We start from the raw sequence: 25,849 nt of genomic DNA, 5'->3' as shown, positions 1-25,849 counted from the left end.
CCCGGCAGTTTCCTGTGATGCCAGGTCATTGGAGGTCACAGTGAAACATGTGCATGTATGTGTGCACATGTGCACGCACACACACACACACCGTGATATCTGGAGTTAAGAAACCACAGCACATTGAACAGATTTTGCTGTAGTGATAAGAAGTTTCTGTTTGTTTGCTGCACACGTGTAGACGTGTTTTTCTGAGTGTGTTCATAGATATTAATGTAAGAATATGATGCAAGAACTGCGTAACATCTTTATACCTGTTATTGTGACAAAGAAACAGAGCTAATTGTGCCTCTGCACATTTGTGCGGTCATATCGGGCAAGATGCTAAACTATGATCAGACAGATCAGGATTGGCTGGTTCCCCCGCTGTTTCTGTTTCAGGTCTAATGAGATGCTCTAAAGGTCCTCAGATCTGATTCTGATTGTCTACTGTAATTCTGAGTTATCCAGCAAAGTAACACAATGAAGCAATGCTGTTATTTACTGTGCATTAGTTTTTCTGTGTTAATTCTGGGGTACAGATATGTTGTAACTGCAACGCTTCTGAATCTCTATGCCAAAACCTGCGCTGTAACCTGACACACACCTCCCCAGAAATGTAACTACATGTTGCCATTGGCCACGTGCGTTCACCACAGAAGCATAACTCAGGTGTTACTGGATCATGTGTGCGGTGTGCTTCTGCTGCTTTTGGAACTTTTTAGCAGACTAAATTTTCCTGTTCTTACTTCCAGGGCGTTAGATGCTTCTGTTTTTGTCAAAGCCACTGGAGTCTCACTGGTGCCGGGCTCACTGAGTGCAGCTATAGTGTGATGGGTGTCAATTCCACGTGATTACATAAAGACACCCTTTTATGATCCCTTAGTGTCACATTTAAAGGCACGGGGGGAAGGGGCAGAGTTGAACATAAATTATAATGTTTTGCTAATCCGAACCAAGTAGTTTTGGTGCCTTAACCTAAGCAGCAAAAACTCCCAAGAACCTGTATTTCATCACCTTCCAACAGCCACGACGTTTGGATGAGAACTTCTTCAAATAATTTCAAATCACTGCTGCAAATTCCCACTGACTGTTGTCTTCAGGAAACATATAAAAAAAGCCGGAACGTTGTTCTTTCTGGCTGCTTTATCTTGATCTCCATCAGCCACAAAAAAGCAAATAAAGTGTCTGCAGTTGCATTTTTTAAACGCTGGAAATTCCCTTATTAATCAGAAATGTCCAGTGCCGTAAACACAACCTCCAGAGTCCCTGAACCTTCACAAAGCACTGCCACCACTTAGCAGGACATTTCTGGGATTCTTACCTAACTAAATATTACTTATATGCTGGTTCCTAAACTAAGGAGATCCACTGGAAGGAAAAAATGACACAATACTGGCTCCTTCTTGTTCCTCAGACGGCAAACAAATGAACAGCTGCACTCTGGGGACAGTTTGGGGTTTGTTTTTGATATTTTATAAGCTAAAACAAGCTGATACAGAACCCGCCTGCGTGGGCAATTTGCTATTTTCTTGTTCTCTTTACTTCAAAACCGCAATTGAAAACAACATTTTCTTCACAACTGATATCACACAAACATCAGCGCTTCAGACTGAGACGCACATCCTTCAGACTGAGACCTTTATCAGCTGGAGCAGGAACGGAGCTCGGCGATTAAGAGACTCCAGATTTATTGTACGCAGGAGATAAGACGCACAAACACAACTGCGTACATGCACAGACCACACACAGTGTACACAGCAGACATCTCACACACTGACACATAATCATGTTCACACCAACACGCACACACAAACGCACACACAGATGGACACTTCAAAAGCCGTGGCTGGATGGGATCACCGCTGCCCTCTCCTCCCTCCTCTTGACCTTTAACCTCCATCTCTTCATTCTTCTGTCTCGCCGGCTCTGTCTTTCATCTTTCTCACATCAGTTTCTATTTTCTGCCTGTTTTCGCTTTTCTCCGTGTCTTTAATGTGCGCCGCACCCAGTTTTCTCTCTTAGGTTTTTATCAAATGTTATCAAAATTATTTTAGTTTTTAGTTTTATGAGGGTTGCAAACTCCTACAAAGATAAGGGCTTTGTAGGAGTTTGCAACAAAGAAGTGAAATTGCACAAATTCAACAGATTTGGTGGAAAATTCTACTTTCATGTATCAAGAGTCATTTACTCAGAATTAGTAAAGAAACCATGTTTATTTCTTATATCTAGAAATGGGATGACAGCAATAAAAACAAGTACTAGGGGTGAAAAAGTACTCAGGTCACAGATTCCATCAGAACCAAATGGATAACTAAACATGAAGCTAAAGAAATGAACACAAAGACAAATTTGCATCCAGCTGTGGGCCAAATATTAAGCAAATGCAAAAAGTCTTTAAAAGAAAACAGTTTTGAATATGCAGTACTAAGTCCTAATGTCCTGAATTTTATGAGTTTGAATCTACAGATGAGTCAAAGCTAAAACAACAGAATGTGGAAAACATATTTTTAAGAATATTTGTTTACTGTAGTGGTTCAGGGAGCGTTTCAGTCACTCACATTTGTTTTCATCTTTCTAACGTGAACTGAATTTGTACTCAGCAGACACACACACACACACACACACACACACACACACACACACACACACACACACACACACACACACACACACACACACACACAAAACAAACACATTCTGCAGTGTTACTGCTGTTTTTTTTTTTTTTTTTTTTTTTTTTTTAACAAGACTTTTCAACTTTTGTGACTTTTTTCCAAAATTCTTCAGCATGCTGTAAACAGAGTTACTGTATACGGTTCCTCGCCTGATGAGGGGTTAACTGTGAAGGCCTGGGACAAGACCAGAAAATACATTTCCAACACAAAGTGGGGAAAAATGTTTCCACTTCCATCTCCAACTGAGGCCAAAATCAAAGTAGGAAAACATTTCTTAATACTCAGAGATATTAAACACAGTGCTAAATACCAAACATACCAATGATTAAAGCTGTGGGGTAATAGGATTAAAATGGTGGGGCTAAATCACTAAATCCCACATAAAATCCTGTTTGTCAGACCACAGGGGCCTTTACTTAAATATAATTTATTATAACTAAAGTTCCTCCTACAATGAGATGTGGGAAGCAGCCACATTAGGAATGAGTGTGTGTAATGCGTGGATTTTAAGGGTGTGTCCTGATGTGTGCAAACGGAGGAGAAGCCAGTGCACGGCCACCACCAGGATGGGAAGAAGCTGCGTGGGTCGGCCTCCCTTTGTCTGACTGATTATCCTCTGAAACTGATTCTCAGAGCTTCTGGTTTTGTTTTCAACATTTCAGCTTAACTGATAAGGATGAAAACTGCTGGCATATTTTTGACCTCCACCCCGAGGCAGATCATGGTGTAGCTCGAACCTCCGGGTTGGTTGGGGCCTTTCTGTATGTAGTCTCACCCGTAATCACCCAAGAAAAAAGACTGAAAATTGAAATGCAGAGACAAGCACGCGGGGCTGCTTTATTTTAAATTATACTTTATTTCATATAAAAACAAAACAATAAATTAGATATTTCTAAAATAATTCTCTTGAGGAAATGTTTAAGAATGCCATGATTGTTTACAATTGTATGTGAGAGAAGAGCAGATAACTGGAATGTAGAAATATTAATGATTTTTGGACACTTGGTGGATGAAGCGTTTTTCCAAAATGACACAGTGAAGGTGAGTGAGAACTTAGATTCATGAATCCTTTGTTTTCTCCAGACACAATAAAATGACCAGTTGATGAATTTAAAGCATTTTCTTTTAAATCAAACCCTCCATTTTTTAAACGTCTGAACATCTTAAAGACGTGAAAGCTTTGAACTGGTGATGCAAACAGTGCCAAAAAACCAAAGAAGCTGATCATCTGTGTCGATCTCAGATCCAGGAGGCATTTTAGCCCACAGGGGAATTTGTCTACAGCTGGTCCTGATGGCAGTGGCAGGGCTGCAAATCTGAATTAAGATTTGTAATTTAAAAGATGGAGGCTTTGGGGATAAAGATAGGGAGAGAAGAGGAGACATTACCATAATAAGAGCCTCTTCATTTGCACACAAGCCCAAGCTATGCCCACAGCACCACCCCCCAAACTCCCTCTGGTCTGTAGTCACACCCATTAAGCCTGCAAAGCTTTCATTGTCCAGCCGGGCTGTGGACCTGAGGACCTATTGCCAACAGATCTGGCTGGGTGAAGGGCTGCAGGCAGACAATAGGGGTCCTTCCCCCTCCTCCTCTATTTGAAATCAATCACACAGGCTTTCACATTCAGTGTCCCCCCCATGCTTGCCCTCCTCTCCTTGTCAGCAGTGACACTGAAGCCCAACAGAGTCCTCAAGCTAAAAATGTCAGCCCGTCTTTGAGGACCCACCCTGGACACACTGTCCTTGACAAAGCATTCGTGTAAGTGTAGAGCTGTTCTTACAGGAGCACCGCGTAATGTTGCCTCAAAGGTCATGTGGTTGCTTGAATATATAAACGAGTCAGTCTCACAACCTTTGCGGCTTTGAGACACGATCAAAACTTATCTTATAATCCATAAGAGCTTCATTAAAACTGGAATCTTTGTGGTTCTGAACCTTTTCTTGGCATTGAGGTTAAAATGAAAATGTCAAATGGAGGGCTTCATTCCCAAATTTCACAAGTTAAAGTCATGATTAAATGCCTAAGTCGTCATTTCTTCTCACCACAAGGACTTAAGGCTTTAATTTTTATGTTTCAGTCAATCAGTCATAATTCAAAATGTGGACTGTTTTTAAAAATGTTGTGGATTCTGGAGAGTTCCAATAGTGTTTCATTTCTCATTTACATTTGGGGATACCACCGGAGATAAAACTGGTATTTTGGAAAGAAAGCGGGACGTGAAGACATGAAGGTTTGGCACTTGATTAAATTCCTCTCTTCTTTAGCCCACAATAGCCTTCACTTTTGTGTCATTCAGAATAATTTAAAAAAGGCCATTGTCTTTCTGTTGTTGATATGTACATACAATATTTGAATATTTGAATATATTCACAGGAAATCATCTATTCAGGCACTTTGCTACTACAGCAACTTCTTAGCGTGAGAGATCCTGAGATTTAAGACTGTTTTCTCTTTAAATAAGCAACACAAAAGTAATATAATCTTATATAAACAGATTTATATTTAACAAACAGTTTCTTATCTTCTATCATAGCAAAATAAATCTTTTGTTTGTTTGTTTGTTTTTGTCAAAATGTCTTTCTGACCGAGGTTTTCCAGCCCTGGTTTTGGGTTGAGTTTGTGGAGATCTCAAAGAAAGCCCTTCACGGTGTTTTTTAGCACCAGGGTCTCTTGTGTTGAGTTTAGCGCCTCCAAAGCCACAGCTGTTCAAAGATTTGTTTGTCCTCATTTCTTCTGCTCATTCTTAAGCCCACGATGTAACGTTTTTCCTCAGATCTCCACCATGGAGCACTTAGTGCTATCTATATCTAAGGGCTTTGTTGGATGCCACAGTGGAGGTCCAATGAACAACATTGCACAAATAAATCTTTACATTTAGAAAGGGAGCAGCAGTCCTTCGATTTGGCAGCCAGAGGATGTTACCTCACTCAAAAGCCCAAAGTAGTGTTTCCCCACTCTAGTGTTGTGTTTGTATGTATGTGTCCGGGCGCCTATCGAAGAGCCGTCTTCATCCGAGAGTGCACGTCCTGGTAGCCCAAGAGGCAGGGGTCAGTGGATAAGGCATCGTGGGTAAAAACTGAGTCGTTGTCAGAGGAGCAGGAGCTGGATGTGTCCTCGCATGAGGGGGAGTATTGTTCAAAAGGCGTCGACAGATCCAAGTACTGAAGGGAAGAGGAAGTTTAACAATTAGAGAAATGCTGGCATGCAAAAACATCTGCAAAAAGACAAACTCATGAAAATGAAAACATAAACAAATCCACATTTAAAACTGTCAGTAAAAATCAGTGAAGACTGAATTTGGCTGGTTCTCAAAGGCTGTCACTCTGCTGTTGAACATGTTGTGGAGAGTTGCTGCCATCACGGTTTTGGACCACCAGGACAGCGTAGGATAGTTTTGCTTTGCTTACTTTAAAGATTGTTATATTTGTATCTAAGCTCATGAACACCTAAAAGCAAACAAATCAAACATGTTAACTTCTGGCACATCTGCAAAGGAGTAAAAAAACAAACAGCCAAACACTTTTTCATTTTGTATTTATTGCTTTGAGTTTATAGGATCAGAAATCTGCTCGGCTCAGGCAGTCTGTGGACTGAACATCTGGACTGCAGATTGTCGATGTCAATGAAAATGTGTGTGTACATCTTCATGGCTCCATACATTACCGTGTGTGTGTCACTGAAACCTACTGCAGTGCTATAAGTTATTTACAGTTGGATATAATAGTTAATATGTTTGAAGCCTACCTCATCGGAGATGGACAGCAGCACTCTGTCCAGTTCTTCAACCAGCTGTTTGAAGGTTGGTCTCTGGGTGGGAACAGCATGCCAGCATTCACGCATCATCATATAGCTACAGAAAAATAAAGATACAAAAATGATTTAAAAATCCACGTTATACAGCAGGACAAACGTTTACCGCTGTTGTTTTTGGAAAAGATGTGGACAAAAAGTCATTTTCACAAAAGCTCCTTTAGAAAAGAACAAATTACAAGGCTCTGATCTTTTCACTCCCCCTAAGTCAGCATGGTTATTGGTGTCATCTGTAGTGGATCCAGTTTATTTACTGCTCTCTGCCTGTGTGCTGCAGTGTGTCTTAGCATAGACAGGCATGGCTGTTAATAGTAGAGAATGAAGCTGAAAAAAGAAAAAAAAAACATGCACTTGCTTACAGTTCATGTGTGCAGTTTGATGGTTTGTCCATGCGATGTCCTTCCTTCAACAGCTTAAAGAGTTCCTCAACAGGGATTCCAGGGTACGGTGAGCCACCCAACGTGAAAATTTCCCACATCAGAACACCAAATGACCACCTGAACACAGAAAAGAAGTAAAGGAAATAAAGAGCGTAAGTGATCAGAACTCATGCTTCCATTAGTTTTCTCTGGTAATGGTTCTGAACTGGGTTCTTTCAGCAGTAACTACAGGATAAGTACAGCCGTTAACTCCGCTTTTAAATAATTGAGCAGGTCTGAACAGAAACGTTAACAGCTAACTAAACCGATCCATGACCACGTGGCAAATACCCAAACTGCCCAAACCAGTTGCAAGTGATTGCTGAAGGTTGATGGCAGTGACAGAAACTAAAGCCCCAGTCACAGGCCCAGAGTCCAGTAAATGACTCCTATAGCGAATTGACAAAAACCTCATTGTGACTGGTTCAGTTGCTAGCATATTGTTGCAGGTTGCCCATAGTTTGCATTGAAGTGACAGACTAAGTCTGTCCAATGCCAGCTGCTCTCCCAGCTGTAGTGAAACTGTGGGTGAAGCTTCCCCATTTATGGTTTGTGTCACACTTTTTCAAGTTTTTCTATCCCTCAACTAGTGGTAAGTGTTTGCAGTAAAACATGAAAAAATACCAGCAGCAATCTGCTAGCGACCAAAAAAAAAAAAAAAAAAAATCACCTTCTTTGCAACCAGTTTCAACCAGCAAGAGCCAGCAGCCTCCTGGACCAGTGGTTCTATCGTGTCCAGTGTGGCGGAAAAAATCTCAAGTAACCTGCCAATGACGTCACACGAGAAACCGCAGTACTAGCTTGATCCCACAAAGCTAGCTTGAGGCCGGGTCTACTCCCAGAATCAAACTAGGTATCTCTCCCGGGTAAGGTGAACGGGTTAACCGTTATACCATAGAGTCACTGTATAGAGTCAAAAAGTTGAAAAAAGCTGTCAGAACAGCTAAAGCATTGAAATTATTTGCAAATAGCATCCATAATGTTTAACTGTTAGCTACACACAATGGATGGACTCTGGAGACAGTAACTGACTGAATTTATAAATAAAAAGTTGTAAAGTATTTAAAGTTTTGGCTAGCAGTTAAAAGTATGCATTTAAAGTTGAAAAGAACAGCAACAATTCTGATGAAGAACATATACAGAGACACGCTGACATTTTGAGACTTTATTGTGACAAGCTGAACTTACACGTCACTCTGGTGTGTGTAGACTCTGTCAAACAAAGCTTCTGGTGCCATCCACTTCACCGGCAACCGTCCCTGCAGGGCAGACACGGACACATCAGAGCCCCCGCATACCCAAATTGAACCAAATTCCCACTCTCTGCTGCCCCATGCTCGCTCGTCTCCCACATGATCCTGCTCAGCACCCTCTTCATCCACTCTTTTCTAATTAAGTCCCATTAAGCCTGGTGCCAGTCAGATGAAAAAAATCCAACATCTGGCTTGAGGAGTGCGAAAACTGTAAAGGGAACCAGTCCATAATAAACTGGCTAAGGGGCAGAGGGGTCTATAAGCAGAAGTAGAGAGATTAAAACAAAAACAACAACAACAACTGCATTTTAATCTTTAAACATTTTTTTATATGTTGACAATATCAACAGGTCAAGATCAGCAACAGACCCAAGAGTTTTTAGCAACTGATTACTAACACTACTGCACTATTATTTCTGAAATAAATATGGTATTCTAGATCAAGGTACACAGAAAAATAGTATTTTTCCTAAAATCCTTTTAGCTCTCTATCTTAGAAAAATTAAAAGGATAGCAATAATTTAGCTGCTATCCAGCTGTTAAAAGTTAGAGAAGAAAAATTCCTAAAAAAAAAAAAAAAAGGACCCCCTAGAAATATTTCTCACATTGGTGGTTTTCTTGTAGTAGTCGATGTGGTGGACTCCTCTGGCAAGGCCAAAGTCAGCAATCTTCATCACATTGTCCTCGGTCACCAGAACGTTCCTGGCTGCCAAATCTCTGTGGATGCACTGCAAAGAGCAAAGAGAGGAAACCGTCAGATTAAAGAAATCCTGACGTGAGCCGTCGAGCCTCCAGAATAAAGACTAAATAAACACATTTAAAGTTGTTGTTCAGAAGAAACAAAAATGAAAAGAAACAGGCAATATATCTGAAAAATATATTGCCTGTTTCTTTTCATTTTTAGATTATTTCAGCGCTTCTCTCTCCTTTACAAAAGTTGAAATTTATAGGCCAAACAAAACTTCACTAAGGTTTTATATGCATGAGAAGCTCTCAGATTTGTGCCATGACATTTCTCTGTCTGAAAATGCTGAGGCAGAGGAGGTAAAAATGACTGACTGCAGATTTCTCCAAAAATTAAAAGACGCGGGAGCCTAAAATCAACACGCAGTGCCTCGGTTTAGTGAAGTCCACAAAAATATAATGTCTTTATATAGAAATCCTGGAGTTTTAAGAAAAAACAACCCTTTGGGAGGAAAAAAGAAAGCAGTGTTTGCCCACATTGAATGGATGTCATTAAGTTTATTTTGGTTTTCATTTGAAATAGACGTGGGATTTGTGGGGACGTGCGAAATGAGCCAGTCTTGGTTTGTGGGTCTCCCCATAATGGAGGGTTAGAATTAGGCTCCTGCATTCTTAGGAGGCCTTACAGCCAGAAACCTGATGCCTACACCCAGACGAAGGCTCTGCTGCCTGTTTGCTAACAGATTTATGGCAGCGCTAAAAAGGACAAAGCCCTGCAATGAAGGGACGGACAGATGGATGGAGAAGTGTAAACACGACTGAAGCTGCAGCAGCTCTCTGCTGAGGAATGCCTGTCTGAGACATCGGCTGGCAGACAAGCAGACGTGTTGATAAGAAACACGCAAACACGGTGCATGCTGGGAAAATGAAAGGAACAGAGACGTGTGGGTGAGGGGAGAAAAAGAGAAAGAAGTGACAGGAAGGAGAAAGAGGGAAAGAGCAGCTGGTGCTGCCATCCAGACTAATCAATTTGAAGGCTAAGTGCCAAAATACGATGAATTACGTGAAGGAGCCCGATCCTAATCACCCTTCCCTTCAATCAAAACCAGATTTCTTATATTACAGCCCCATTAGGGCATATATAACTCTGAAGACCCAAAGAAGTTCAGTCTTGCCTTCATTTTGTGGTTGTGTTACTCTGTGGGGATACAATACACTCCCATGGACCGGCAACCTGTCCAGGGCGTAGCCTATGACAGTTGGGATAGATAGGCTCCACTCACCCCAGAATACGATAAGGGGTTAGGAAACTAGATGACTGAAGCAAAATGGATCTACTTCGATCAGCCCTGTCTCCTAAAAATGTTCCCATGCAGCTCAATTGGATTTTCAGTCGCATTTCAAGGGAAGCCTGTTTTCTTCTGGATCATAATTATGTCTGTATTATCATATCGTAGCCAATTATTACTTTGTTTTCCTACTTTTGCTGTACTGCAGATTCAAACCTGGTTAAGGTTATGAAGTTACTTTAAAAAAAGAGTAAAAAATCAGCACCAAAGCTTACCTTTCTGAAAGAGTTTCTAAAATGCTTGGGAAAAATACAGGGAAGCACTAATTGCAGAGAAGATTTAAGACCAATCAGAATTCCTTCCATGCTCGATGCTCAATTACAGCTTCTAGTACATTTCAACTCTTTATAGAGAACTTACTCTTTTAGAGGCCAGGTACTCCATCCCTCTGGCCACCTGGTAGGCACAAGACAGTAGGTCTTTAAAGGTGAGCTGTTCTTCAGGCACCTTGGTCACATCAAAAGTGTAATCCATGCCTGGAGGTCGTCGGGCCCGCAGGTACTCCCTCAGGCTTCCTTTAGAGGCATACTCCACCAGCACATACAGAGGGCCTGAGGGCAAGCAAAAATAGGATGAAGGGCTGTTTCAGTTATTACTTCATCCTCAAGGTTTGGGACCTCAACAGTTGAAACAATCAATAAATAAAGTAGGCTTTCATTAGATTAACAATAACAAAATGGCTTTGGAGGAAGACAAGGAAATATACTGATTTCATCCAAAATAAAGGGTAGACACTCACCGTCCTGTGTACAGACTCCCAACAAGTTGATGATGTTCTTGTGCTTGTCCATCACCTTCATCAGCTCCATCTCTGAAATAAGGTCTGCCAGATCTTTGTCTGTGGCGTCATCTGAGTGAAACACGTTTTGTTTAGGTACGTTTGCCTTCCTTAAAGACAACAAAGTTAATCTCAGGAAATATTTTGCGGTACTATTCCTTTCTTACCTTTGAGCATCTTGACCGCCACAGTGGTGGCCTGTTCTGGACAGTCCTTGTTGATGCCATAGGCTTCAGCTCTGACCACCTGACCAAAGCAGCCTTCTCCTAGAGGTTTACCCAATGTTAAACTAGAAAGAGAAAGAGACCGTTAGTCAAAATAAGTATGTCCAAAAGAAAACTGTACAAATCCATAATTTGAAGCTCTGGTTTCTTAAACTATAGGTTTGACGGAGCCAAAATTGGCCTGCGGGCTTGTTTCCTTTTTGGTCCCCACATGATGCGAGAGCTACAATGTTTAAATGAGTACAGATCCAAGCAGCCAAACTAAACTCAGTGAAGAAATACTTTTAGCAAAGAGCGGAACTTTCAATGTTACTCAACATTTCAGACTACATTTTTTTTTTATAATACAAAACAATTGTGAATGCAGGAACCACTCCAAAATATCATCCGCAGCTTTATAAATAATGGCAGAAGTGTTTCTACATCGCAAATGACTTACTTCTCTCTGGGGAACTCCCAGTCTGGGTCATAGGGCAACTCAAACTCCATGACTCCAGCCAACATGGGAGAACAGCTGGAAGAGAGGCGAGCCACCCTCATCAGAGACGCACTGGACTTCCCCGATGAGTTGGACTCCACTGAATACTGAAGAAAGAGATAAAGATATCAGGTTTCAGCAGTTTTACCTTCAGATCTAGTTTGATCCTTCAGATGACCTGTCAATTGTACTTGTCATTGTGTCAACGCAGGTTGATAACACACATACCTGTCTACGAAGAGGGAACTTGGAAAGTTTCTGGACCGGGAGCGCGTCAAATGGCTCCCTTCTGGGGTTGACCTGCATTCGGCACAACACCACGATGACGATGGCCATGATCAGAGCCAGGAAACCACAGGCATAGATGATGATGTCACTATATTTGGTCTCCATTGTGTCCATCGCATCTGCTGCTTCTTCCTCTGCAGGTGCAAAAGGACAGATTAGACAAAAAGTTCAATCAATAGGGAGGGGGAACTCAGAACAACATTTAGAAACTAACATCTCGAAGTCTGCAAACAAGAATCGATTTGCTGAACGCAGCTTTGTGCAGTGTTTGATAGCAAAACTGTTACAGGTCATTGATTAGCTGGCAAAGGCAATGCTAAAATATTTTTAAAGGACCACACAAAGTAGTGTAGAGTGTTTATTCTTTTATGAGGTCATGTCACTTCCTTCTTTACCTGAAATGACAGTGAGCCAGGCAGACTGGTGGGCAAAGCCAATTGAATTTCCAGCCAGACAGGTATACTCGCCCGCATCCTCCATGGTAACTTTGGACAGGTAGAGGACCTCCACCTCTGACATGTTCAGACTACCAGTCTGTGTGACACGAAATGCAAAAAGGGGACATGTGAAGACAGCTAGAAAACAGTTAGGTTATGTATGACTTGGTTTATAAGCTACCTGAGTAGTTGACAGTAAACAAAAAGAGAAAGGATGGAATCTCGTTGTGTTACCAACCTTGAGGACCTGAACGTACGGAGTCCCATCAGGACCGTAGCGACTCCCGTTCCTTTCGATGTGCTTGAGCCACTGAATGTGAGGCTGGGCATCACTGTAGACCTTGCAGTGGAACTGAACATCACTGCCCACCACTGCTGTGGTGTTGGCTGGCAGACCTGCCTGCAGGATGGGCCTGTGAGGTGAACGCTCTGTATTTGGAAGAAATCACAGGGCAGAGGTAAGCAAAGGCCTCAGACTGAAACATTGTACAAAGCTCCAGAGAAACCAGTCAGTGCTTTTGCTCATCTCAAAGCAACAGCTGAGCATATGGAGACTATTTATCTGTCGAAGATCTGTCTGTTTAAGCAGGTAATGGGTAATCACCTGCCTGCCTCTTAAAAACACTTTTTTTTATTTAATTTTTTTATTTATCATTTAAAAGCTGACAAAAATGCATCCTTTGCAAATGAGGACCTTAAAATAGCCAGCAATTGTCATTGTCACTTTCAGTGTGTTTCTATGCTGGCAAAAGACCAGGAAATGTCATTTTGGAATGAAAATTGGTTCCATTAGCATGCCTATTTGCCGCTAGTCTCTTTGATCTGTGGTCACTCTCTCTCTCTCTGATCTCGTTAGCTGCCTCGTTAGTCTTCTCCCCCCGTCAGCGGGGACGGAAACTGACCCTGCGGTGGAGACACAGCGAACAAACGAACAAACAAACCGCAGCCCTCCTCAGTCTCTTGTCACAAGTCAGGTAGAAAACTGCAGTGGATGTCTGACCATCCACATCCTGTCCGCCGCGGCCTGACACCAGGCACCCTGTCACAATGTGCTCACCCACTCAGTTATCCCCTTTCTCCTACTGGAGGCTTATATTTGAAGGAATTCTGCTTTTTCAACACCATCAGCCAGACTGTAGATCCACCAAATTTACATTTTAAGAATAATACCATGTTTCTGTTGTTGTTATTTATGGCTTTATTTTTAGTGCTTACTCATGTAATGTTCATGTCCTTCACTTTAGGTGTCATAAAATATGTTTTTTTAGTTTATTTTTTAAACATCAAAGACATCAGCAGCATACTTACCCAGGACATCAAGAACATAGCTGTGAATGATGGAGCCATATTTGTTCTCCACCACACAGGTGTAATTTCCTCTGTCTGAGGGCACCACGCTCTCCATCACCAGGCTCCAGTGCTGGTGTCTCAGCTGGCAAAAGAAGCACAGAACTGCATGAATAAGAGAGTGAATAAAAATCTATTTATTGTCCACAAGATGACAGACTGTAACCCTCGTCACCTTGATGCCCCCGATGCGATGCTCCCCTCTAAATTCACGTCCATTTTTGAGCCAGCGGATGCTCGGCATGGGGCTGCCCATGGCCGGGCAACGAAACTTCACCGTGTTTCCTGCAGGAACAGCGTATAGTTTCTTCTCCATACGTTGGGGGTGCGTCCAATACGGACCTGCATGGACAGAGACCAGCTAATAAGCCATTAATGCACAAAATTCAGGAACTGCAGCTGCTAAACAAACAGCAAACATACGTCTGTAGAAGTAAACTTGGTCATTTTCTATCTCAGCTGAAGAATCCTCCAAGTCATTGTCCTCATCATCATCCCCGGATCCCAGCGAGTCTGAGAAGATGACATACCAAGAACAATTCATGCCTGCCTCAATCCTCAATATTTAGTAGCTTTCTTTAAAACTAGGGAGCGAGTTTATGCATAAAACACATCTGGTGAAGCACCGAGACAGCACTGTAGGTGCACTTACCTGCTACAGTGATTGTGAAATTCCTCACAGGCTCTTTGTTTCCCCGGAGAACGCAGATATATACACCTGAATCTTCATACGTTACATCTGTGATCTCCATGATGGCACCACGCATCTGAATGCGAGGTGTGGGCAGAACCCGGGCTCCTTCCTTGTACCAGTTTACAGCCATGCCGGGCCGGGTGCTCATGTCACAGCGCAGTTTCAGGATGTTGCCTGGCTCTAACAGAAGATGCTCCACGGTGTCCTCACTCAGGTCCCGGAGAACATCTGCAAAAAGCAGATATGGTATCAGCACGCTACGCTGCTTTTTATGGTCAGTCTGTGCACCTTTTTCAAGCTCTCCTTCTTTATTTCCATCTCTTTTTATTTCTTGTGTGTTTCTAATTACCTCACCACAGAGTGTAGGCCAGTCAAGCAGCCATTCCTCCAGTTATGACCTTCAACTCCTCAAACCCCATTATCTCCAGTCCCCACATACACACAAGTACAATGACATTACCATGGAGACAGGGCCTTACTGACCCAACCCACCTCCACTCCCCCTTCCCCTCTTCATCTTTTTGTTCCTCTGTGGATTGTTGTGAGAGTGAGAGCGATCTAGCTAGCACCGCAAACTCCCTCAAAAAGAAGCAAAGAAAAGAAAGAAGAAAGAAGGGAGGCTGAAGCTCATGAACATGTTGCAACGTGACAGCAGTCGGAGAGTGAATATAAGGGGTGGTGAAGGCTCACTAATGAGCTGAGAGAGCAGAGAGAAGTCTGTGGAGGAGGATGCCAAGTTTTGAACTCTGCGACTCCCAACTTTTAAAATGTATCTTTTCACATTACAGACACCGGAAGAGATTTCATTTAAACAAACACACAGCTCTGAGAAAAAGTAAAAAAGTGAATAAGGTTACCTGAGGGGATTTTAGTAGCAGGCAGGTCCACAGTTTGGGAAATGATGGTTCCTGTGGAAGAGAAAAGTTTTAGTTTAAAAAAAAAAAGCCAAGAGATGGTAAATTAAAGTGGACTAAAATTGACACTAAGCTCAGGGTAAGATATCTGTATAACCCTTAAATATCCATATAATGATAAGTTCCTCACCAGGCAGGACCTCCAGCCATGCCGACTGCATGGCCTGTACTGTCTGTCCCGCGTGGGTGTTCTCGGCCATGCAGATGTACTCGCCTGCATCCTCCAGAGTGATGTTGGACAGATGGAGGGTATTCACCTTGGATGCATTGTTCTGCAGTGCCTGCACAACAGATTATTTTGAAGTGATGAGAACAGATTTTAAACACAGTTCAGAATACAGTAAATACAGTGTTTATTTTGCATCGCTTGGCAGATCCGTTCTCACCGTCAGAGCCTTGAGGCGAGGAGGCCCTCCCTGGCTCCGTCCTGGTCCGCTGACATTTACCTTCAGCCACTGCACCTTGGTGGTTGCTGGCCTGTGGACTTTACACACCAACTTTGCCTGACTACCTACCACTGCCGTGGTGTTTTCTGGGTAACCGGGAACTATCAGAGGCCTGGTGACTCGAAGATCTGGAAAACAAATGTGAAGATGGCAAAGAGAAAGACAGAAAAGATCAGTCATCATTTTTACTTTCAATGAGGCTGGTTTCATGGTTGATTTAAAATCAGAAGCGACAGCCTCCTCACTGATTTCTTCTCTCAACCTTGAACCCATTTCAAGTGCCAGAGTACTGCTATTTAGCAAAACAAAGGAGTCTGTAAACTACTACAAGCCATCATGGTCTCAATGACTAAGTGAACAAGGCAAAAATTGTAAAAACACATCCCGGCGGTTTCAGTTTACCTCTGAAAGGTCCGGCAACAGAAGCGCACCAACGTTCCTAAACAACCACAGACATTTAATGCTACCGGGAACTGCAGATAGAGTGCCCTGATAACCCAGCAACTATGGTGTCACCATCAGCCACAGTGCCATCCATTCAGTGGGTCACTCACCCACTCACTTGCTGGAGCATATGTGCGTCCTGGCTGGGGACCTCGCTTTCTGCTCAGTCACTCAGAACGAGCAATTTTCCAGGGCAATTTTCTGTCTGATTGCTTCCTGCGAGCGCTTAGTGAAAAGGCAATCTGTTCCCTTGTCGGAGTGAAGTGCTGCCTCTTTTTCCAAACACCCAGAGTACATGCAGGTAATCCTTTCAGGAACAAATATACAGTCACTAGCTTCTGAGTGGAAAATCAGAAATGGCAATTGGTCAAATTGACCAAAAGGAAATCAAATTAAAAGAAACAGCTTGGTGGCAAACAAACTCAACATTTTGTGTTTAGACTGAGTCCAAAATTTTAAGAACACGACATCCCAAAAAAACACATTTCCTTTCAACCTAATGAGGCAAACTGTAACTGTAAAAACAAACAAACAAAAAAAGCAGCTAGCAGTAAATCAAGAGATGAACTACACACTATACCAACGCTAATGAACTTGCAGAAACAGGCATGGTGCCCCGGAGATGAACTCACAGCAGAGTGTGAATTGCCACCCAGAGGCGAGGGGGCAAAGACAACACAACACAAACAAACCCGCTCGGCCGGCCGGCCAGCAGGGCTGGCAGCAGAGCCCTCTGTGGGACAATGAAGAAGCATTTGTGCCCTGATGCAAGAACTCACAGCACCGGATCCCTCAGACATGCACTCTCATCCGGTGATTTTTAGAGGCCGGCCGGCTAAAAACATCTCAGAATCATCCGGTTTCTGATTAGTTCCTTTTCATGAAAAATTGCTGGAATTCATTATGTCGTCAGGTTGTAGCCCCCGGTTATAATTACAGAGTAATAATAGTTTTAGGGTGCACACGCATACCAGCAAAGGAAGCATGCAGTCAGCCATATTCTATGCAAAAACTGCATCATGGGTAATCTGTTTTTTGAATTGTTGCAAACGGCTGCTGCACATTGATTTCATAGATGAAAAAGACAAAACATATGCATGTAAAATTAAAGAGATTCAACCAACCAAAGTTTGAACCAGCCTCTAAACTCTGACAGCTCTGGGTAAATTACTTATCTTGTGTTTTATCCGTAGACAAAACCTAAACTTAGACTTTTATGTAATCTTTAATGATGCAGCAGAAAAAAAATCTGGACTGAAAACAAGTTTGCTGTTAGTAGCAACATGCAGTTAGTAACATTAGATCCATAATTACATTTGAGGTGCACTGTGATTTATTTGCACTCAGAGCTGGTTTCAAATTAGTAACATGACATAAAATGCCCACAGAATTATTTCAGATGATTATTAAAAGCTTAGTAACATTTTTATATCGGGCAGGGCCAGCTTTAGCCGACTACAAGAGTTGGTTTGTATAAACAAATAATGTGGAAGGTGAATATCAATATAGACCAGAAGTTAGGAAAGTGTCAGTCACTGTTTCGAGGCCATCCACAGCTCCAAAAACGGTGGTGATATGTGGTACTGGTACTGCCAACCTGGATGCACAAGTATATTTCTTTAAAGGAAATCAGGCTAAAAACATACGTGTGTTTTCTTCTTCAGCTTGAGCTTAAATTTTCCTTCTTAGGTAATTTTTTTTGCATCATTTCCCTCAAAAGTGGCAGTTTGATAAAACTGTCCTCTCTGGAGCCAGACCAGTGTATTGTGACCTTTGCAGCCTCTGTTAAGCTGTAGTCATCGCAGTACTCTCTTAGTACTTTTACTCCCTCTTCTCACGCCAAGTTTACACTTATGTAGAAAAGGCCTTTCTGACCGACATCATACAGACAACCTCAGATCGTGACCGTCAACCTGCACCAAGCTGCCAGGAATCAAAGCAATAGTGTATGAACTGCTACAATTTACAATGCAGATAATTTGTGCATGTAAAATACAAATCCTGGTATCCTGTGCATGTTACAAAACATAAAGATCTTACTGTTCTCCATCTTGGTTTGCCTGTTTACTCACATCTCTTGAGGGGGTGTTTTGGAGCCCCCTCCTGCACACCTCGATGGCCCCACAGTCCAAACTGGGGCCACAGAGACGGAAAAAGAGATAGCTGCTGTTCTCTGTGCCTCGGGGACAACAGTCCATCCTGTCTGTCATCAATCTACACACATCCTTAAAAAAATGTCACCCTAAAGTCTTTAATCTCACTTTTAAACCAGTTTGCAGCAGCAGATAAATTCATTCTTACACATGTAAGTGTAGTTTCTGAAAGCTGGTGGTGGTATAAAGAGCTGATTGTGGCTTAGCTCAGTAGAGACATTTTAATGGAACTTTAAACTAACAGTGACTGGTGCACTGCATTGGCTTCTGTTTATAAAGCATCAGTGAAAAGCCCCCTGCCAACCCCTCCCCATCCTCCACAGCTGGCATGCAGCCAGGCAGATTTACACTTCCGTGCCTCGGAGCCACGGATGGATCAGGTAGCTCAGTTTACGGCAGCACAAACACTGAGAGCTTCCGACTTATTCACTCCTTCTGAGTCTCGACTATAAACTCTCATAATCATTTTGCTGTCACCTCGACTTCCTCTGAGCTAAACTTTCACATAAGGGAAAGTGTGCTGGTCCATACAAATCCAGGCACGTATTCAGAATATTGCTTCTGATGAAACGATGGCTAAAGATGAAAATGAGGCTCGCTATCTGTCTGTGCTCAAACCAGCAATCCCCCCAGCCTCACATGCTTATCTAACGTTTATGCAAAGACAAACCCCCAAGAGGGTGAGTTAATAATAACTGTGTGATATCAGAGCAGAATTTCCCAACTTACCTTTTATTCTTAAGCCATCGGTGGCTCTAGCCGTGACTCTGTTCACCAGACAGAGCAGCAGAACACAGAACATGCAGACCGGCGTCATCTTCTGGGGGTGCTGTGCGTGTCTCGTGGTTAAAAGGCAAAACTGAAAGCTTGAAGCCTATAGTGGGCCTCACGCTCCAGCCGCTGGCATTGGCAACTTCAGAGACCCCCAAAGTCTCTAAATGTGGAGCCTGCTGGGGCAAACAAACACATGGCAGACGGTTATCTGCTGATCAGAAACCTGATTCTCTAAGGAGATCTAGCAGGGGAGCAGCTAAAGACACAAACTTTTCTGTTCAGTTTTAAGCCAGATGGCAAAAACACAAACAATTGTCAGGCCAAATAGTTAAAGAGAGAGCCTGTATTGACTGTGAGCAGCTGTATTCTTAACCAGATGTCCTGCTATCTGTCCCACTCGTATGCCTCACATTGTCCAGGCTCTCCTGCGTGATGAATAAGGAGCAGGGCTGTTACTGCCTGTTGTTTGTCAGCGGATGGTGCTTGGTCTGTCCCGGGATAATGGGCCCTTACTAGGAAAACACTTGAAACTTGCCAGGAAGCTACAGAATCTGAAGGAGCAGCAGAGGGATTCGACTAGGAGCTGATGAGACTTCAGGCTCAGGAGGCGGAAAAATACAGTTAAATTGGTGACTGGAGGGGGGAGAAAGGAGTTTTGTGTTCGGGAAGCATTTTCTCACTTTTAATCAAATTATTTTAGTGATGGAAAAATCATTTGATAGTGCTGCCAAAGCCCAGGACCAGATCTGGTGATAGGGCCAGCTACAGTACCAAGGATAGTTTTATTCTATTTTTGTGCTTAATCTAATAATCTGTAAAATATGGTGGGTTGAAATGTTTTGTTTTATCTATTAAACAGTCCAGAACCACACTGATATCCAGCTCATCATTAAAGAAGTCAATGAAAAACTCAAATATTCAATTCAAATGTGTTCACTCTGAGATAGAAACGATATTACGGCATAAGGGTTAGTAAAGTGTAAGTATATAAATGCGAACATTCTGCATAGAAACAATAAACTGTGACAGTTTGTATGAATAATACAGTGATTTTTCTGCTGCAAGCAAAGCCGACTGAGCACAGGCGCCAGATCCTGGTGCGTGCGCTCCATGCAGGCAGGTCGCACCCACCCACCCACACCCACACCCACACACACACACACACACACACACACACACACACACACACTGTTTAAAGAACCAGCTTGCTGAATGAAACGTATTCTTTCTCAATTAAGGACTGGAAAACATTTTTCTCCCGCTGCTGCTGATGCCGCTGGCACGCAGCCCGGCTGCTGCACTCTGCTGCATTCAGCTGGAGCCAAAACACTTCTGCTGTATTGTACTTTTTTAGCCCAAAAACTGAGGGAAGGGCGTCACAGCTGCATATTTCAGTCCCATAATTCACGCTTAACGAACCGCCCCAAAACAATATTAGTGTCACACAGCTCATGTAGTTTATAATGAATCCAAGTGTTTATTGTACAGTTATAAACCGGCAAGTCTGTGATGTTCGCACGTGTGTGCACTCCTCAGTCAGTAAATGCGATCAGCAGAATATATGAGCTCTTACGTTAATTACACTTTGAGCTGCCTTGCCGCTGAAATGTGCTATACAAATAAATTTTTACTTACTTATATTTTCTCTCTTTCTTTTACACATTAATGGCACTTGCGGTTTGATAAAGTTCAGACTCCGTTTTGGTTGATGTCCACAATCTTTTCAGTGTGTGGAAAGTTCAGTGTCTGTGAATTGATTTGTTTTTCTGTGTGTATCACAAAACACCAAAACTTTCATCCCTGTAACCCCCGATTGACCAAAAATGAACTGATGTTGGGTGATAGTGGAAGCTGGGGGACCGGGATAGTTAAAAACACTGATTACACGTATTTTAAGAGGCGCGTTAATTTTTGTCATAATGAACAGAAAGACGGAATAACTTCTGGAAATATTGGCCATTATGTGATCTATAACTTTGTCGTAATCTACCCCCCCATTCCGCCATGCCCGCTGAAACGATTAAATGAATGAAACTCTCAAAGGACCTCCAGCTGTCTCCGTCTGTTTTCACCCACCTTTCCGTTGGCTCTGTCCTCGCAGTGATGATTGGCACCGGGGTGGAAATCACTCCGTGTCCCGGTCGATCCCAGCGAATACTGAAATCCTCATTTGGAGCTCTACGTTTGCCGATTTTCCTCCAATCAGTCTGTAAGCAGGTTTCAGCGTTTATGTATCCGACTGAACTCAAAGTTGAGTCTTAAATCCATCAAAAAGCAGGGGCCTGTTACACGAACGACAGCTGTCGGGCTCTTCCAGCGACGCGGGGGAAGGCGCTATGGTCCCCGGGACAAAGTCCACTGCAGTCTGCCGCTCACAGCGCTAAATCCATGGAGATAAACAAAACCAAACAGCAAGCGAGGAATTTAGTGTAAAAGTTGTATGAAAATGCTGAAAAGGATCCTATTTATAGAGACGGGTGCAAAAAAAAAAAAAAATGTGCCCCGTACTTCTGAGTCCGTTCTTGGTTATACTGTAGCACCGTTTTGGATAACTCTGTACGCGCGTCTTTACGCAGCGCTTCTACAGGTTCCACTGCTCAGTGGGTTCATCCCAGAAAGCTCTGCTGATCAAACGTGCAGCTCAGCCTCCCTCCACAGTCCTGCTTAGTTCAGCTGCTGAGAGAGAGGAGCGAGTGACTGCGACCTTCGCACACCAGCCCTCCAACAACACTCCGCTGCTCTCTGGACGGCAGTCACAACAACAATGGTCTGAGAGCGGCTGGGGGAGCAGAAGGAGGAGAGAGGAGGGGGAGAGGACAAGGGAGAGAGAGAGCGAGAGGGGAGGGGTACACCCCTGGCACCACCTCACAAAAAAAAAAAAAAAAAAAAAAACCCTATCCTTCCACAGAGCTGCCAAATAAAACCCGAGACTCTGCCTCCCTCTCCTCTCTGCAGTGTAGTTGAAATCTGTCTAACGGTATTCGGTATCAAAACTGCTAGAAACATTTTTCTCTCATACAGCAATTAACCACATAAATCACGCCATTAACGAGTTTACTTAAAGGTGTCATAATTTATCGCGTCAGTTGCGTTTTAGAAGACGCAACCAATCAAGCAGTCTTTGTGAGATCCCAAAAAACGTGAATATTGTGAAGTAAAGTGAGTTATTAGGATGCAGCAAAGAAACAGAGACCTTTCAGTTTGATAAAAGACTGCAGCACCAGCATGACAGCAGAATTCGTGGGGACACAACGAAATCATACTGACAGCACTCCAATCAGCAGGACAAGGTGCATGTAACCCGCAGCCCATTTGGATTTTTACAGTTTGATGTCACGACCTGCCTGCTTAGCCTGGAAACGTGAAAAATCAAGTCAGTTTATACAGAACATTTAAACACCGCAGACACTGACCAACATATTTTACAGCACTCAAATGAAACAATATTTTAACCCAGTGCAGGAAGAAAAATGTGCATGCATAACACATCAATTTCTATGAGCAAGTTTGTGTTTCATCACAATGCAGTTTCTTGATTTTTACACGCCATTGTACACTGTGTATTTTGGAGTGAGCACAGCCTCGTTCTGCTCCTAAACCTTGCCATTTGGATGGCAAGTGTTGCACAGCCATACCCTGTGCAACACTTATGTGGTGAATGTGGAATTTCAACTATGAGCCAGTAAATAAAATTTGATGGATCAGCAGCACATTGATCCCCACGGCTTTGGATAATAAATATGGGGGCAGAGTTCAGCTGTCTGCATATTTTTGAACTTTTTGAACATGAAAATCTTAAGGAAGGCCTCCAAAATCAGTTGTTTCTAGTCATGATATGCTAGTTTTTGCACAATCAGATTTGTCACCTAGCAAACCTGTTACCCTATAAATCCTCACAGCACTTCAGCTCCACCAGTATATTATTGTCTGCCTCTGCTGCACAGTTTTTATTGTGAAAAAAGACAGGAGGTGCTGGAGAATGAGGGGGCAATCACAAGCTGCAAAGGTCCCGGCCCGGATTCAAACATGGTCACATGATACCTGCTTCAGTCACCAGGGTGCTTAAAGAAATCTAAGACTTTAGCTGCCACCTTCAAAAAATAAGATGGAAATAAATCAGAAACACGAGGAAAAAATAAAGCAGCACACTCCGTTTACTTTTATTTGCAGGTCAAACTCTTCCAGTGGCCCAAATATGAGCGTATTTAGCTGTAATTTATGTGTTGAAATAAAATCCAGATTTGACCTTTGACACCGTACGGTGCTGTGTCAGGTCAGAGTCAGCTTTACAGCGAAAGTCAAAGTACACAAATAAACGAGCCAGTGTGGAAGTCATAAAGCAGATAAGAGCTGTGCTAATGCCAGCTATGTTGTCAACTGCTGGGCCAGCGTCATACCTGTGTGTGTGTGTGTGTGTGTGTGTGTGTGTGTGTGTGTGCGCTTGCACTTTTCATGTCGTGGTCATATAAATCAGTTTACGCAGCTACACCAGGGGGCTGGGGCACCTTTTTGCTTTGACAGGGGAAGAAGGGGTCAGGCAGGTGGTGGGTATTATGAGGACTGATCTCCAGAAGACAAATAAAAGTAAATAAAATGTTCTCTGAGGCAGAGAAAACACACCTTTGTGTGTGGAACTGTTGGCTTGCAAAATACAGCAGCACAGCCCAGATTCCACAAATGATTAATTCAAGGTGGCCCTCCAAGTTTGGCCTGATTTAGGGTCAGTAAGTGAGGTGTGTCAGTGCGTGTGTGTGTGTGTGTGTGTGTGTGTGTGTGTTTAGGCCTGTGATACCTGTGTTTTGGGAGGGGACAGCAGGGTTGATGATAATGCTCCTTATTGTTGTGCTAATGAGATACAGTTGGGACTGGTGCCTCTTCAGCTGCTTCACACACTCACCAAACAATTCTTACAATGAAACTCATTGACACGCCTCTAACTTAGGCGCCGTAAATGCACCGAGTTTGGAGCTGCTAACGTGGCCAGGCTGCTTCACTTGAGCATGACACAGTTATTAATGTCTCCCACGGACGAAAGAGAATTTGTGGCAAAAGAATCAAGTGCTGTTAAATTATAAATAAGACTGCCAGTACTCCACAACATTCGCTCTATTTGCACCAAAAGTCATTTAAAAGGAATTTAAGTTGGTTGTTCTACAGTCAGAATCACAGTGATTCAGGACAAAATTAAAGGAACATTTAGATTTTAATTGGCAAATTTTGGTTGTTGTAGATTTTTTTTTATTATCATTATTCTATGATTATGACTTCTTTTTTAAATGTGCTATATAATTAGGTTGATGATCATGGATGTTATTTGCACTTCCACTACAGGAACTAAAATATCTGTAACCTGGATTTCCTCAAGGAAAGACACATTTACAGCATTATACCCTTATTTCTTTTTTATCCTGTATACACTATATAAAAAAAATAGCTAATACCTTATTTAGCTAATAGCTCTTTGGTAATCACATTGTTGGTGCTAAAATACAATTTATTGTCTGTCAAACGGTGTTATCTTTGGCATTTTTCATAGACTCAGCTAAAGAAATGGGAACAAAGTCTGTTTTTTTGTGACAGGCTGTTAGTAACAAAGTGCCTAAAGACACAATTTAAAACTGGTTCTGTGCTAAGCTGTCTGTAATGTGTCGACACCACACAGCTTCATCCCTTGACTTGGGTATTTTTTTTTTTTTTTATGCTTGGTAATTTCATAGGTCAGTGCTATTTAATAAAAAGCAAAAACCATTCTTCTGAAAATGGTGAGGTACGAGGACTGGACTGAAAACTAGCAACAAATTGACCAAAGAAAAACTTTGGAAGACCTGCAGAAAACCTGCAGGTCTTTAATTTATGGGATTTAGATGATTGTTTTGGTAAATATACAGAAACATAGAAAAAGATGACATGCATTAATAAATTTTTGTGGCGTCTGTTATACAAGACCAGTTGCAATGCAGACAATATACAGCAGACTGAATGGTTTGAACTGAAATTATTATACTTTTGCTCAAAAAGAAGGAGAATGAGCTGCATCGTTAGAAATATACTGTAGTATAATATTATATAATAAGCTCATGTCAGGCTATTTACAAATCAGTACCTAGTATCCATTACCTACTCCTAGTTTGTGTAACCAAGGTAAACATGTCATGCTGCTCGTATTCTTAGCTGACGTCACAATTAGACGTTATCAGTATACTTAGAGGCACTCATGCTCAGGCAGCCAGTCAGGCAGCATGAAGCTAATGCCTGTAGCTAGCACAGTCTATCACATATTATCAGTAGTTTGAGGCACTCAAGTGTTGAGGCAGCCAGCCAATAGGCTGCCTGGCTATTGATCTAACCTGGTGTCAACAGTCAGACATTATCAGTAGTGTTTATTTCATCTCCATGTATATAAGGGTTGTGTTCAGGTTCATTGTTACATGCTAACTAACCTTGGAAAGGTAAAGACATTGATAGTTAACAAAACACCATTCTTGATGTCACCTTGTAGTTAAAGCAGGCATACCTGATTTTTTTTACTGCACTGCAGTAAAGTATGTTTAAAAAGTACAAATAAAATAAAATAAATATACACAAAATATTCCCTTAAAATTGAATACTGCTCAGAGAGTGAGCTGCCTTTGGGGAGGTTCACGCTCTCTGAGTGTTTACTGTTTGATTTGTTTTTTTCATCAAGCTAGCTTGTTTT

The 25,849-nt window shown here is 42.3% G+C and overlaps 1 protein-coding gene across 1 annotated transcript; it reads right to left on the bottom strand.

Annotated features, from left to right (window-relative positions):
* Positions 1-3,555: 3,555 nt before the first annotated feature.
* fgfr4 (fibroblast growth factor receptor 4) lies at positions 3,556-21,917 on the bottom strand. Its single transcript, XM_030745837.1, has 21 exons — positions 21,229-21,917; positions 19,108-19,325; positions 15,722-15,909; positions 15,466-15,616; positions 15,279-15,329; positions 14,380-14,649; positions 14,151-14,240; positions 13,903-14,069; positions 13,689-13,812; positions 12,619-12,809; positions 12,339-12,477; positions 11,884-12,077; positions 11,617-11,762; positions 11,121-11,242; positions 10,915-11,025; positions 10,536-10,726; positions 8,748-8,870; positions 8,078-8,148; positions 6,830-6,967; positions 6,405-6,510; positions 3,556-5,821 (listed from the first exon to the last, which is right to left on the bottom strand). The coding sequence occupies exons 2-21, from the start codon at positions 19,193-19,195 to the stop codon at positions 5,651-5,653; spliced, it is 2,832 nt and encodes a 943-aa protein (XP_030601697.1). The 5' UTR covers positions 19,196-19,325; positions 21,229-21,917; the 3' UTR covers positions 3,556-5,650.
* Positions 21,918-25,849: the final 3,932 nt, after the last annotated feature.

Source organism: Archocentrus centrarchus, chromosome 14, assembly GCF_007364275.1.
Source record: "Archocentrus centrarchus isolate MPI-CPG fArcCen1 chromosome 14, fArcCen1, whole genome shotgun sequence".
Taxonomy (NCBI): Eukaryota; Metazoa; Chordata; class Actinopteri; order Cichliformes; family Cichlidae; genus Archocentrus; species Archocentrus centrarchus.
Note: the sequence above shows the minus strand (reverse complement) of the source record. Positions and strands in the feature narration are given on the sequence as shown.

What these genes read in the sequence shown, in the direction of transcription:
- fgfr4 (XM_030745837.1), bottom strand. Translation starts at nt 19,195, where the DNA reads ATGACGCCGGTCTGCATGTTCTGTGTTCTGCTGCTCTGTCTGGTGAAC. An exon ending in TGCTACTAAAATCCCCTCAG is followed by an intron (nt 14,650 to 15,278) that starts GTAACCTTATTC and finishes TGCTTTTTGCAG; the next exon opens with ATGTTCTCCGGGACCTGAGT. An exon ending in CGTACGTTCAGGTCCTCAAG is followed by an intron (nt 12,478 to 12,618) that starts GTTGGTAACACA and finishes CGTGTCACACAG; the next exon opens with ACTGGTAGTCTGAACATGTC.